Source organism: Marmota flaviventris, chromosome 12 (genome assembly GCF_047511675.1).
Source record: "Marmota flaviventris isolate mMarFla1 chromosome 12, mMarFla1.hap1, whole genome shotgun sequence".
NCBI lineage: Eukaryota > Metazoa > Chordata > Mammalia > Rodentia > Sciuridae > Marmota > Marmota flaviventris.
In genome coordinates, this window is record NC_092509.1 from 57,284,240 (window position 1) to 57,296,729 (window position 12,490).

General features: G+C 38.2%; 1 protein-coding gene across 1 annotated transcript in view; it reads left to right on the plus strand.

Annotated features, from left to right (window-relative positions):
* Parp1 (poly(ADP-ribose) polymerase 1) overlaps positions 1 to 12,490 on the plus strand; it is a 44,342-nt gene that overhangs the window by 2,468 nt on the left and 29,384 nt on the right. Inside the window, exon 2 of the mRNA XM_027954734.2 lies at positions 1,687 to 1,852. Coding sequence (XP_027810535.1) covers positions 1,687 to 1,852 — 166 coding nt within the window. The remainder of the gene's footprint in view (positions 1 to 1,686; positions 1,853 to 12,490) is intronic.

The window sequence follows — 12,490 nt, forward strand, 5'->3', positions numbered from 1 at the left end:
TCCTAAGAGGAACCTGAACCTGATAAAATTTAGCATTCTGGGACCTCCTTCCCTTTACTAGATAGAAACTCTTTATTATTCAAAGTTAGCTTGGTTTTTCTGTAGTTGTAATTGGAAATTTTAATTCAGAATTTAAAGTTGGTCCTATAGGCTGAGCTGTGGAAGCCAAAAAGAAAGAAGTCATTCTTCTCGTGCTTGAATTTAAATACCTTCTTTTACATTTGTATGGGGGGATTGTTCTCCAAGCAACCAATACCTGATACTTTTTAGCTATCTTGCCTTGAGGCAGCCTCAGAGGGAGGAGCTGGGACCTCGGGTGGGGTGTTTTGACTGGGAGGGGTGGTGGGCCTGTGAGTTCCTCAGCCCTGAGCATTCTTGGCACACAGCACAGTCGTCTGTCTGTGTAGACAGGCAGGTGGTGTGGCCTTTTTACACAGAAGAAATAGTGAAGGTTTGGGAAATGGTGGCTGGGTGAGGACTCATCTGTGGTGTGAGCCCTTGGGCAGTGCCTCTCAGATGCCCAGTACTCAACACAGCACCCAGACCAAGGAGCAGAAGGTATGGGGCCCCCAGCACAGCCAGGAAGAAATGCTACAGGCACATGTCCTCTTTTGCGCAAGGGTAGTCTGAGCTTGCCAAGGAGGGGTTGACCAGGGAAGGTTCCAGGTAGAGCCAAGTTGAAGCCACTTTTGGTGTCCTTGACAGCCAGATGCTTGGGGATCTGCATGGACTTCCTGGTGAGATCTGGTGGAGTGAGAACATGGGTTTTCTCACAGAAATGCTATTTGTCATCTAGTTTTGGGGGCCCATCTTGTCTTTTTTTTAATATTTATTTTTTAGTTGTAGTTGGACACAACACCTTTATTTCACTTGTTTATTTTTGTATGTGGTGCTGAGGATCAAATCCAGGGTCTCGCACGTCCAAGGCGAGCGCTCTACCACTGAGCCACAACCCCAGCCCATGGGGTGGGGGGGGGGTGCATCTTTTCTGCTGTTTCCCATTTTTCCCCCCTCTAAATTTAGGGGGAGAAAATTATCTCCTTTTCCTAAAAGAGAGGCAGATCATTCTGTGTCAGGGCTCTCTAACCCTGTTATTGCTCAGTGCTTCCCTCACAGAAGTTAATTCATTCCATTTATCTGTCTGACTGCTGCAAACTTGACACTTTTTTCTGACACATTTTCTCTGCCTTTCTCATTATCTGGGTCTTGTTCCTCATTATTGGTAACTGCAGAAGCATTTAAAGAGCCGCTTTCTAGGCTGTCCAGGCCCTTTGAGTCCAAAGGTGACTGCTGTGGCTGTCTGGCCTTTCCCAGCAGGTGCAGTGGGGCCAGGACACCAAACGGGTGCCTTGCACATTTCACTAGTCTGTGCAGCAAATCGCTAATGTGGAATAACAAGGAGCTAAAAGGGACACAAGCCAGAGATCTGTTGTAGGACACTACCACTTCATGGCAGTAGTCAGCCACAGTTCTCTAAGCTGTTGGGATTTTGAGGAGGAACATAGGATAGAAGTGTTGTTAATCATTTACATGCAGCTCCTTGTGGGATATGTGGAGGACACAGACCAGGCCATTTTAGAGAAGGAAACATTCACTGTGATGCCATACACAGAAGCTGGGGTGGTCTGGCAAGCCTGAGTTGCGGGTTGAATGCTCACTCACCACCTCTGATTCCTTGCCTTTCAGTCACCCATGTTTGATGGAAAAATCCCACACTGGTACCACTTTTCCTGCTTCTGGAAGGTGGGCCACTCTATCCGGCAGCCTGACCTTGAGATAGACGGGTTCTCTGAGCTGCGCTGGGATGACCAGCAGAAAGTCAAGAAGACTGCGGAGGCTGGAGGAGTGACTGGTGCGTACACAGAGGGAGGGCTTGGGAGTTTGTCCCCCCCCTTCCCAAAGCTTCCAGAGGGTCTTTTTTGGAGGGAGCAAAGAATGTCCCCCATCTTTCCTTTTGTGTCTCACATAGGTGGTTCAGGAGCCCAGTGCCCTTGTGTTTTAGCAACAGCTCCTCAACCTGCCTTGCCTGGAGCGTGTTTGGCCTTTTACTTTTCACATGTTTGAGATGTAACTCTTAATGATTATTTAGTCTGGTTTACTTTGTGTTTTAGAGCAGTTTGAGTTTTCACAGCAAAATTGAGTAAAAGTACAAAAGTAGAGTTCCCATTACCATCAGTTTTTCCCCCACCTCAACGGTACATGTATTACAGTCGGTGAACATACATTGAGACATTATTTTCCAGCATTCGTAAATTCACTGCCTTAAAATCTTCTGTGCAAGACTGGGGATGTGGCTCAGTGGTAGAGCACTTGCCTGGTGTGCATAAACCCCTGGTTTTCATCCCTAGCACCACAAAAAAAAAAAAAGAAGAAGAAGAAGAAATAAACAAAATCCTCTGTGCTATGCCTGTTCATCCCTTCCTTCCCACTAAGCCCTGGAAATCACAAATCTTTTTATTGTTTCCATAGTTTCTTCTGATGTCTTAGCCCATGTCATGTCAGGTTACATAGGAAACAGCATAAAGCAAACCGATTAAATTCCTTATTATGAGATGAAATCCTGAGGCAAGAGAGAGTAGAAAGGGAAGGAGGAAGGTGATATCCATGGTATAATCAAGGGATTGGTTCCAGGATTCCAGATGCTCATGACTATTATATAAAATGTTGTAGTGTTTGCATACAACCTACACCCATTCTCTTGTATACCTGAAGTCATCTCTAGTTTACTCACAATGCCTGTGCAAATAGTTGTTACACTGTAGTAATTAAGGATAATGAGGAGGAAAAAAGTGTACATGTTTACTATAGAGGCGACCTTCTCCTTACCTCTTGCCAAAATATTTTTTATCTACAATTGATTGAATCCATGGATGCAAAATCCACAAATGGCCAACTATGTATGGCAGCATGTCAGGCTGACCATAGTTTCATAAGAAATAGTCAGTTGCCTCCAAACAGGTCTTCACCACCAAGCTTCAGGAAGACCCTTGAAGAGGAAGGAGGATGTGTTATCACCCCTATTGGACCAGGCTCACCTGAGTGCAGTTGTTCCTGTGCACTTTGAGTGTGGTACTCAGCCTCAGAGTATCTGGCAATCAGATCTCACATCAAAGACTTCCTGGATTTGTGGTTGTTTGTTTGTTGTTTTGATTTGGGGGGCTGTTTTCTTGTTTATTTTTTTTATACCAGGGATTGTAGCACTTTACCATGGAGCTACATCTCCAGGACTTATTATTTTTTTACTTTGAGACAGGGTCTCACTAAGTTACTGAGGCTAGCTTTAAATTTGCAATTCTCTTGCCTCAGCCTTCCAAGTCACTAGGATTACAGGCATGTATCACCTTGCCCAGCGACTCCCTGGGTTTGATGGAGATGGCCTGTTGGTCAGAGCTGTGGCCTGACCCTTACCCTGAGATAGTGGCAACCTTAGGGAACAAGGCTGTGGCCCCAGCAGCCATGGCCTCCATGGAGTAAGTAGCCCAAGTCTGGGAAGAGGAATGAGCCCAAGGACGTAGATGAATTGGACCAGGACATGTAGTTTTATGGTTCTTTTTGATTTTTTCATTTAAACATTTGATCTGTTTGGAATTTGTGCTGGTGTGTGATGTGAGGAATGCCTCCAATTTTACTTTTTCCAGGCAGCAGCCGAGTTGTTCCAGTTCCACTTATTGAATAGTTTATCATCTTCCCCACTGATAAAGAGGACTTGTTATTTATAAAAATTCCTGCGTTTGGGGGTCCTTAAATTTTCTGTTCCAGTGGTCAGTTTGTTCAAGTTTCTGTGTTTATGTACACATATACACATACACAGTTTTTTGGGAAACTTTAGTTTACAGCCCAATGGAACAAAGTGCATAGATTTTCCATATACCCTTTGCTTAGTCCTCCATAGCCTCCCCCTCGGCCAACAGCCTGCACCAGAGTAGCACACTTGTTAGAATCAGTGAACCTACTTTGCACATCATTATTACCCAAAGTCCATAGTTTACGTTAGGGTTCACTTTATTTTATTCATTCATTTATTTATGTGCAATGCTGAGAATCACACACAAGGCAAGTTCTCTGCCACTGAGCCACAACCGCATTCCCATTCTGTGGGTTTTGACAAATGTATTTTGAATGTGTTTACTTTTACAGTGTCATAGATTAGTTTCACTGCTCTAAAAATTTCCTGTGCTCTGCCTGTTCATTGCTCCCTCCTCCCTAACCCATGGCCTTCACTGATCTTTTTTTTTACTGACTCCCTTGTTTTGCCTTTTCCTCAAAGAAATGTAGTTAGAATCTTATTACTAGGCTTCTTGCACTTAGTAATAGGCATTGAAGGTTCCTCTCAATCTTTTCTGATAGCTTGTTTCTTGTTAGTGCTAAGTAATCCTCCATCAAATGGCTGGCTGTACCTTATTTTATCTGTTTACCTGCTGAAGGAGATCTTGATTGTTTCTGAGTTTGGGCAGTTATAAACAAAACTGCTATAAATGTCTGCAGATTTTCATGTCAATATGTTTTCAACTCCTTTGTGTAGATGCATGATTGCTATATCTTAGGGTAAAAGTATATTCAGTTTGGTAAGAAACTGCCAAACTATCTTCAAAAATGGCTGACCCGTTCTATAGTCCCAGTAGTTGAATGAGAATTCCTGTCTATCCACATCTCTGCTGGTATTCTGTTTTGAATTTTGGCCATTATGGAAGGTGTATAGTATTTTATTATTGCTTTATGTTTTCCTAGTGCTGTAATAATTTTTCACATGCTTATTTGTCATCTGTATGTCTTTGGTGAGGTGTCTGTTTAGATCATCAGCCCATTTTTAATTGGGTTGTTTTCTTACCACTAAGCTTTGAATCCTTTTGTATTTTGGGGTGGGGCCTGTGGCTCACTGGTGGAGTACTTGCCTAGCATGCATAGGCCCTGGTTCCATTTCCAACATGGAGTGGGGTGGGTCTTTGTGTACTTACGATAATAGCTGTTTATCAGATAATATCTTTTGCAGATACTTTCTCCCAGTATATGACTGGTCTTTTTTTTTCAATGTCTTTCATAGTACAGAAGTTTTTAAATTTTAGTGAAGTCTTGCTTATCAGTTACTTCTTTCATGGATTTTACCTTTGGGGTTTATCTAAAATGTCAGCACTAGACCCAGAGTCATAACAGGTTTTCTCTTGTTATTTTCTAGTTTTATTTTTTACATTTAGGTCTGTGATCCATTTTGAGTTGTCTTTCATGAACAGTTGAAGATCTGTATCTAGATTCTTGTTTGGCGTGGGGGTGGGTTTTTTTTGTTTTGTTTTGTTGTATATGAATGTCCGATTTAGCACCATTTGTTGAAAAGACTCTTTTCTCCATTATTAACTTTGCTTCTTTGCCAAAGATCAGTGGGCTGTATTTCATGTGGGTCTATTTCTGGGCTGTCTGCTCTGTTACTTGTTTATCCTTTAGCTACCCTGTCTTGATTGCAGTAGCTAACTATAAGCCTTAAAGTCCAGTAGAGTCTATCCTCCAACATTGTTCCTCTTCAGTATTGTCTTGGCTATTCTTAACCTTTTTTCCTCTCCATGTAAACTTCAGAAGTCAGTTTCAGTGTCCACAAACTAACTTGCTGGATGCCTTTAAATTTTTATTTTAAAAAATTTTTGGTATGCTAGGGATTGAACCCAGGGCCTTGTACCTGTAGACAAGCACTCTACCATTGATCTCCAATGCCCAGCCCCACATTTAAATGATAAGAATCACTTTTCATTGCATTTTGAAGGAAATAATCTGAAACTACCTCCTAACCTTCTCCCTTCCTAAATTGGCCCAGTTTAACCTGTTCTCATGACTCCAGGATGTTGCTCCTTTCTTCCCCAGGGAGCTGTTTGTGTCTGTGCTAAAGTGTGCTTCCTCTCTTTGCTCAGCCTTCTTGCAGTTGTTGGTATGTGTGGCTCCAAATGTTTTTGTCTGCTGAAAATTGAGAGATCAATAACACCTCAGAATCTTGAGCAAATTTGCCAAGAATGACTCTACATGTGTCTGTTTTAGCAGAGAATGAATTTATTAAAATTTTTCTTGGTCTGTGGCTCTTTTCCCTTTTGAATTCAGGATAACAGAAGTTGCAGACTTAAAGACCTAAATATATTATGTTTAGTTATAATTAAAATATATCAAATTATAATTTTTATAACATGAAAAGGCATATTAATTTTGTTGTAAATATATTTCATGAAACCATTATAACCATAAAATTAAGATACTACTAATTGCCCAGGGATTTTTTAATCCAAAAGGCCTAACATGCTATTTCTAGGCATAATGAAAAATTTAATTCAATCTAGACCTTTAATGTAGATTAATATTGTGAAATGTTTTCTTTATAAAATATTGTTTTAGTACTCATTCTCCTTTTGTTGTTGTTTTTATAAAATACATATAAGAAAATTTTTGTCATTTTAACAATTTCAAAATGTACAGTTGATGGCGTTAAATACATTCACATTACCATCACCATCATCCATCTCTAGAATCTTTTGACTTTCCACACTGAAACTCGGTACCCATTAAACAACAGTCCCCATTCTTCACTCTCCTCAGCCCCTGGTAACCACTCTTTTTTCTATCTGAACTGTACTATTCTAGATACCCCATGTGAGTGGAATCATGCAATATTTGTCCTTTTGTGACTGATATCTTCCAGGTTTACTCAATGTTGTAATGTGTCAGAGTTTACTTCCTTAATAATATTTCATTCATTGTATGTATATACCACATTTCGTTTATCCATTCACATGTCATTGAATATTTGGGGTGGTTTTCACATTTGGCTGTTATAAATAATGCTGCCATGAACAGATGTGTACACATATTAGTGAGAGACTCTGCTTTTACTTCTCTGCTATATATACCAGAATTGAAATCCCTGGGTCATTCAGTAATTCTGTATTTTTTGAGGAGCCTCTATACTGTTGTCCATAGGAGTTATACCATTTTAAATTTCCACCAGCAATATGTAAGAGTTCCAAATTCTCCACATTCTTAACTAACCATTTTATTTATTTAAAATAGCCATCCCAATGTGTGTGAAGTGATATCTCATTGTGGTTTTGATTTACAGTTCGATGATATTGAACTCTGTGTTACTTTTACATCTTGATATTTACTCTTTTTTTGTTTAAATTACAGATTTTCATCATTAATTTTAAGAGATAAGTAAGATTCATTTATTCAGGTCTTACCAAATTTCATGTACCATTCCAGGCATTTAATATCTATTCATTCAGCCCTTGCAGTAGGTCTCAAGGCAGACTAAGGAGTATAAGGCACAGAGAAGTCAGGTAGACAGCACTCAGTTAATACTGGTGGTAAGTCCTAAACCGAATTCACATCCAGGCTGTGCTGATTTTAAGACCAGAATTATGACCTTTTAGCTAAATTGAAAAATAGAGCTGCTATAAACATCTTATACATCCTGGGCATCTGTCCAGTTGTTCCTTCAATCTCAAGAAGTGGAATTACTGCTCAGAGGATGAACAAATTTAAGACCTCCTCATGTACGTGCCAAATTGCCTTCCAGAAAGGTTGCATCATGTATGCTTGTATCAGTAATACTTGATATACCTATTTCTGTACTTCCACGCCATTCTGAAAGTATTCTCTCTCTCTCTCTCTCTTTTTTTTTTTTTTTTGGTGGGTGTATAACAATATATCAGATATAACAATATATCTATAGATATATTGTTTTGTTGTTGTATCCAAAGTATCTTTTTTATTTCATTCCTAGTGAGGTAGAACATTTTGTCATGTGTTTGCTAGCTTTTTATTGTTGTTGTTATTATTGTTGTTGTTGTTATTAATTTATTTTTTACTTGTAGATGGACACAGTACCTTTATTTATTTACCTGTGGTGCTGAGGATTGAACCCAGGGCCTCACTCATGCTAGGCAAATGCTGCACCACTGAGCCATAACCTCAGCCTGCTAGCTTTTTTTTTTTTTAAGTCCTTGGGTTCAACATCCAGTAATACAAACTTGACATTGAAAATGTTTGAGAATAACAAAATCATGGCATTTGCAGGGAAATGGATGGCACTAGAGCAGATTATGCTAAGCGAAGTTAGCCAATCCCTAAAAAACAAATGCCTAATGTCTTCTCTGATATAAGGGAGGTGACTCAAAACAGAGTAGGAAAGGAAGAGCATGAGAAGAAAATTACCACGAAATAAGGAAAAGAGGTGGGAGGGAGAAGGGGAATTGCACGGAAGACAGAAGGAGACCCTCATGGGTTCACAAAATACATATACGATGGTGTGAAGGGGAAGGGAAGAAAAAGAGAGAGAGATAAGTGTCACAGTAGAATGGGTAGAGAATAGTGAGGGGAGGGGAGGGAGGGATAGGGAGGGCAGCAGAATACAACTGACACTAGGATTGCTGTATGTATACACATGGATGTATAACCAATGTGATCCTGCAATTTGTACACGTGAAAAAATGAGAATTCATACCTTATTTGAATCAAATGTATGATATGTCAAGATCATTGTATTGTCTTGAGCAACTAATAAAAAAAAGAAAATGTTTGAGAACATTTCTATACTGAGCATGTATAGAATTTTACTCTTTGTTATTATTCATTCCCTAAACAATGCAGTATAGCAAATATTTACATAGCATTTACATTGTATTATGTATTTCAGTTATCTGGAGATGATTTTAAATATATGTAAGAACCCACATAGGTTTATGTGCAGGTACTAGGCCATTTTATAGAAGGGATTTGAGCATCCTTGGATTTAATATTGTTGTGGGCCTAGAAACTGATCCCTCACAGATACTGAGGAACGACTACATTAACCTGTGTCCTTGCTCATTTTTTCTTTTGAGCTATTTTTTCTTTTCTTATGAATTGTAGAAGATGCTGTCATAACATTTTACAAGTAGTTTTCCAGTTTAATCTTTTTAACTAATATGTGTTTTGCCACATTAAAATTTCACTAATGTTCATGTCTTCTCATTTATAGTATTTGTCTTTGGTATTAGTTGTATTTGGAATTTTTAAAATAATTTACACATAGTTATATGTACATATCACAAGTATGTATTTCAGTTTTTTTCAGCTCAGTTAGTTTTGACAAATGAACACCCATCTAATGCCTATCCTATCAAATTGTAGAATATTTCTTTAAATACTAAGAAACAATGTTTGAAGAACATCATTTTAGTTTTTATTATTTTTCCATTCACGTTGTTGCAAATGTCAGGGTTTCATTCTTTTTTCATGGTAATGGTATTTTATAATTACGCAGTGTATACATGTTTCAAATATTACATAATGGTACCTCATTACATCTTCTATGTTTGGGTTTTTTTTTTTTTTTTTAATAACTTTATTTTTTTAATGTGGTTCTCAGGATCGAACCCAGTACCTCACCCATGCTTGACAAGTACTCTACCACTCAGCCCCAGCCCCAGCCCTGTTTTGTACTTTATTTAGTGACAAGGTCTCACTAAGTTGCTTAGCGCCTTGCTTTTGCTGAGGCTGGCTTTGAACTCCCAGTCCTCCTTTCTCAGCCTCCTGAGCTGCGTCCAGCTAATTAAAAATTTTTAAAATTTTAAAGTAAAAGGTGGAGGAGGGTTTCTTGTTTGATAAATTGAAAAAAAAATGTAGAACATTTCTGTTGCATCATAAAGTTCCCTCTGTGCCCTTTTCTGGTCATCCTTCCCCTCCCCAGGAAACCATTTGATTTCTTGTGTGTGCTGGGGGTGCTGGGCGTTGAAGCCAGGGCCTTGTTCGTGCAAGGCAAGCCCTCTACCAACTGAGCTATATCCCCAGCCCCCACTGTTTTGATTTCTAACCCCATAGATTAATTTTGGTGTGTGTATGGGTTTTTTGTTTGTTTGTTTGTTTGTTTTTGTTTTTTTTTTCCTTTTGTTTAGTTTGGTTTGTACCAGGGATTGAATCCAGGGGCATTCAACCACTGAGCACATCCCTAGCCCTTTTATTTTGAGACAGGGTCTCACTAAGTTGCTTAGAGCCTCACTAAATTGCTGAGGCTGGCTTTGAACTTGTGATCCTCCTGCTTCTGTCTCCCTGAGGTGCTGGAATTACAGGCATGCACCACCGTGCCCAGCCCTCATAGATTGATTTTGCTTGGCTTAGAGTTTCAGGGGGAAAAGCATTTGTGTGGTCTCTTGTGTTTCTTTCATTTAGCAGGCAAGATACTCATCTAGGTTATTTCACGTGTCATTAGTTAGTCCTTTTTTATTGTAGTCTTTTATGTCACAATTTATCCAGTTTTCTGTTGATGACTTTTAGGTTGTTTCCATGAAGACTATTACCAATACAGCTGCATGTATATACAAGTCTGTGTGTATACTTGTGCTTTCATTTCTTTTGGGTAAATATCTAGGAATGGAATGGGTAATCATGTGATGGATATATGTGCTGCTCATTTGAGAAACTGCCACACAAAGTGCCAGTCATAAATGAGAATTTCAGTCCCTCCACATTGTTAGCGACACTTGGTGTGGTCACTTTTTAAAAATATTGGCCATCCCAATGAGCTGTCTTAATCTAACATTGATGAAGGTTGAACATCCATAATCCAAAAAAATAGGAAACGTTCCAAAATACAAAACTTTGAGCATGAACACACCACCACAAATGGGACAATCATATGACAGGTCAACATCAAAATGCTGGTATCATAGACATCATGTAAAATTACCTTTAGGTTTTGTGTGTAATGTGTACATAGTATACATAGAACATCAGTATCATGCTTAGACTTCCATCCTATCCCAGAGATATCTCATTGTGTATATGCAAATATTTAAAAAAAAATTTTTTAAGTACAAAACAGTTCTGGTCCCTAGTATTTCAGATAAGGGTTACATGACCTATATCATCATGGTTTTAAGTTGTACTTCTCTTTAAGAGTTCTTGGTATATTGTAGATGCACATATTGTGAGTACCCTCTCCCTCTCAGTAGCTTGCCTTTTTAGTTTAATTATTGATATTTTTGGAACAGGAGTTTTTGATTTTCATGAAGTGCTTGTTGTCTCATATAAGAAATCTTTGCCTATTCTAAGATCAAAGATATACTTTTTTGTTTTCTTCTAAAAGTTTTGTGAGTTTAACTTTCACATTTGGATTTGTAATCTATGTTAAATGTATGAAGAAGAGGTCGTTTGGGTTTTTCCCTATGTGGATAGGCTATTCTAATGCCATTTTCTTGAAAAAGCTTGGTTCTCTCATTGAATTGTTGGGTCTATGTCTGGATTCTGTTTGGTTCTGTTGATTTGTCTAGTAGTACCACAGTGTTTTAAGTACTGTAACTTTTTAGTAACTCATGTAATTCCTCCAACTTTGTTCTTTTACAATATCGTTTTGGCATTTCTAGGTCTTTTGCAATTCCTTGTACACTTAAGCTTATTAATTTCCTCAAAAAAGCCTGCTAGAAACTTGATTGACATCATATTAAATCTGTGGACCAAATTTCAGATAGTTGACATCTTAACAAGTTGATCTTTGCAATCCATGAACATGATACATTCCTCATTTTATTTAGATTTTGTTTAATTTCAGTAAAGACAATTTTCAGTGCTGAGATCTGTGTTACTTTTGTTAAATTTATTTCTTTGAGTATGTGTATCTTAGTACTATTTAAGTAGCTGTGTGCTCTCATTTTTTTCAGTGTTTATATCTATTATGTAGAAATGTTATATATTTGTAGATTGAGCTGTGTCCTTTAAATTTGCTAAATTTATTTAATAGTCCTGGTAGTTTTTTTGTATATTCCTATGGATATCCCACAAATGCAGTCATGTCGTTTACAGACAGATGGCTTTGCTTATTTTTTCTAAACTTAACACCTTTCCTTTTTTTTTTTTTTTTTTTTTTTTTTTCTCTAACTATACTAGGATCTCCACTGCAGTGTTAAATGGTAGTACTAAGAGGACAGCCTTGTCTGATTCCTGATCTTCAGAGAGACATTCAGCCTTAGAATTTATTTTTATCTAAGCAAAGAATCTAGCTTTTGTCCCAAATGGTTGGCCAGTACCGTCAAATCACTCATTGAATGATTTAACCTTTCCCCAACAATTTAAAATGATACCTTTAGAGCTGGGGTTGTGGCTCAGTGGTAGAGTGCTCGTTTAGCACGAGCGAGGCCCTGGGTTCGATACTCAGCACCACATAAAAATAAATTAAATAAAGGTATTGTGCCCAACTACAACTAAAAAATAAATATTTTTTAAAAATAAAATGATACCTTTACCATGTATTTAATTTTTATGTATCTTTATGTTTGATCTGAATCAAGATTTTTTCTTTAACCTTGATAAATAAAGTATAATGAAAATTAGAAGGCTGAGTAAGAATATTGCTCCAGGATTTTAAGGTAAATACTTATTACCAAAGCCTGTGTTGGAACTCCAGAGTAAAAGGAAAATGGTGGAAAGCTCTGCAGCTCACCACCAGCCAATATGATGCTGTTCCTGAGAGCTTGTCTGAGAAAAG